This window comes from Octodon degus, unplaced genomic scaffold, assembly GCF_000260255.1.
Source record: "Octodon degus isolate 3935 unplaced genomic scaffold, OctDeg1.0 scaffold00065, whole genome shotgun sequence".
NCBI classification, from domain to species: domain Eukaryota; kingdom Metazoa; phylum Chordata; class Mammalia; order Rodentia; family Octodontidae; genus Octodon; species Octodon degus.
Genome location: NW_004524641.1, coordinates 11,397,883 through 11,400,105, shown reverse-complemented (window position 1 = coordinate 11,400,105; position 2,223 = coordinate 11,397,883). Strand labels below are relative to the sequence as shown.

The 2,223-nt window shown below is 40.2% G+C and overlaps 1 protein-coding gene and 1 non-coding gene across 2 annotated transcripts in view; one reads left to right on the top strand and one right to left on the bottom strand.

Moving 5' to 3' along the window:
* Spc25 (SPC25, NDC80 kinetochore complex component) overlaps positions 1-1,947 on the bottom strand; it is a 34,344-nt gene extending 32,397 nt beyond the window's left edge. The window contains exons 1-3 of the mRNA XM_004634815.2: positions 1,938-1,947; positions 1,490-1,639; positions 1,334-1,399 (exon numbers count right to left, since the gene is read on the bottom strand). Of these exons, the coding sequence (XP_004634872.1) occupies positions 1,334-1,399; positions 1,490-1,628 (205 nt within the window). The 5' untranslated portion in view covers positions 1,629-1,639; positions 1,938-1,947. The remainder of the gene's footprint in view (positions 1-1,333; positions 1,400-1,489; positions 1,640-1,937) is intronic.
* On the top strand, positions 695-814 carry LOC111817664. The gene has a single exon (XR_002821806.1). It is a non-coding gene; the product is annotated as a small nucleolar RNA SNORA26 (small nucleolar RNA).
* Positions 1,948-2,223: the final 276 nt, after the last annotated feature.

Here is a 2,223-nt window from a genome sequence, read left to right as displayed (position 1 = left end):
AAAATAAATAAATAAATAAATAAATAAATAAATAATAAAAAAAATAAATGTAGTTGGTACAGGATCTCGCTATGCAGCTCAGACTCTTAGTGATCCTCCTGTCTCAGTCTCCCTAGCACTCCTGGGATTACAGGTGTGCACTACCACGCCCAGTTTTAGGGCTGGGGACAGGCACAGCATGCAGTACCCGGGATCGCTTGCCAGGGGTCGCTCAGACCTCCGCGCTCTCTCCCCAACCCCCGCCCCTTATAAGCTTTTCCCACACTCTGAAAAACACTTCTAATGTTCTTAACCATTTTCTAAACTGGTAAACCTACGTAACTTTAACAACATACATACTGTACGGTACGTGATGTAGTGAAAAATCTGTGACAAATAATTTAGATTAATATTTTCTGAAAACCCGCAAAGCACTGAGTCCGCGAAAGCCAAACTGCGAAACAGCGAAGGACTACGACCGCGGTAATGTTTTTACAGGCCTATTTTGGGGTTGGATGGCACTATATTTTTGATCACACCTCATAACGACGCTCATAAAAGAGGTCTTTCAGAACTACTTCAGAAAATAGAAAGAAAGAATGACGGAATAATTGCATTCCAGGTGAGGGAGAGTCTTTCTGACTGAACTTGGGACCATGCACTTGCCAGGCAGGTGCTTATGCCACTGAGCTATATCCCTGGCCCTAACAGCAATATGTTCTTCACAATAAAATATTTTTTAAAAAAATTTTAACACAAAAGGGTAAAGGATGCCTCCATAAAACCCAGACAAGAGCCTTAAATTCCTCTTTGGATCCTGTCTGGAGTCACAACTAAAAAAAAAAAAAAAAAAAATTCAATGTTTGCTTCAGCAGCATGTATACCAAAAAATGGTTTTTAATTCACCATATATTTTGATCACCTCTCATAGGAATCTTATCCCAAAGAGTGGAGAGACAAGATGCTTTTTAATTCCCACACTGTGATTTTTGCTAGAAACATCTGTTATCAAATGCCAGCATTTACACAGCAGCATAGACAAATATCCCAAGTATTATGCTAGGTAAAAAAAAAAAAAAGGAACAGGAAATATACAAATGCTGTCATTCATATAACATTTTAAAACATAATATTAAATACCAGTAGTTTTAGAAGGTTCTCACCTTCTAAGATCTAACACAGAATGTCCACTTTCTTCAACTGAGTGGTAAGAACATGTTCATTATTTTTTCATATATGAGTATGTATATGTGTAAATGTATAAACACCTTCACTATATTATCTTATTTGTAGGAGAGATTTCATGATAAATATATTTAATCTAAAACACTGTGATCGACAGATTCTCACATACGATTTTGATATTCCAGAAACAGCTCAACCATTCGTTCTTCTTCCTTTAATTTCACTGACAGCTTCTCTGAAAAAGAAATTGAATTTCAGTTCATCGCACATGACATTGAAAAACAGCAAAAGTGGCAAAAACAAGTGACAAGTCAGCTCTAAGTACCTGCCAGGGCTTTCAGGGAGTCCTTGTAGGCGTCTCTCAGTCCCACCATCTGACAGGGGGTGTCACTGAGAGTGTTTCTGAACTTATTTCCAAACTCATTTATGCTTTTATCGAAGAGTGCCAGTTCATCCTCCACCATTGTGCAAGCCACTATGAAACACAGAACACCTACATTAAAAGTTATCAAAACCAAATAAACCACATACTCAAATCAAGTATGCTCTGACAGTTTGACCCGGGCTAGAAAATCGTTAGCAACTGAAACTTTTGTTCTAGAAACTTACTGACAAATCAAGCCACTTGGGCTTAATCGCGATTAACTTGCAGCAAGGATCTAGAACACCTTTGCCCCCTAAGGACTTGTTTAATAAAGTGCAATTACACAGGAGAATCATAGCTCTAAGACCCTGGGGAAACTGACACTGCTTTTCTAACAAATAAAACTGACCACTTCTAAGGCCCGGTCCAACCCTGACCTTCTCTGATTCCAACCTGAATCACAAGGTGGCCAATGACAATGACACCGACACCGACACCACCCCCACCCCCGAGCAAGACCTCACACATCTACCCTATCTCCTCTTCCCACCCTGGAACAGGAAAAGCACAGTGAACTGGAGACTGGAGTGGGAATCTGGCCGTCACTCCTCTGTAAAGGGTATCTCGGAATAACCCAAGCCCCACCAGTTCTCTGATACGCTAAAATCTCCGCAGGACGGCCAACGACTCCTTGT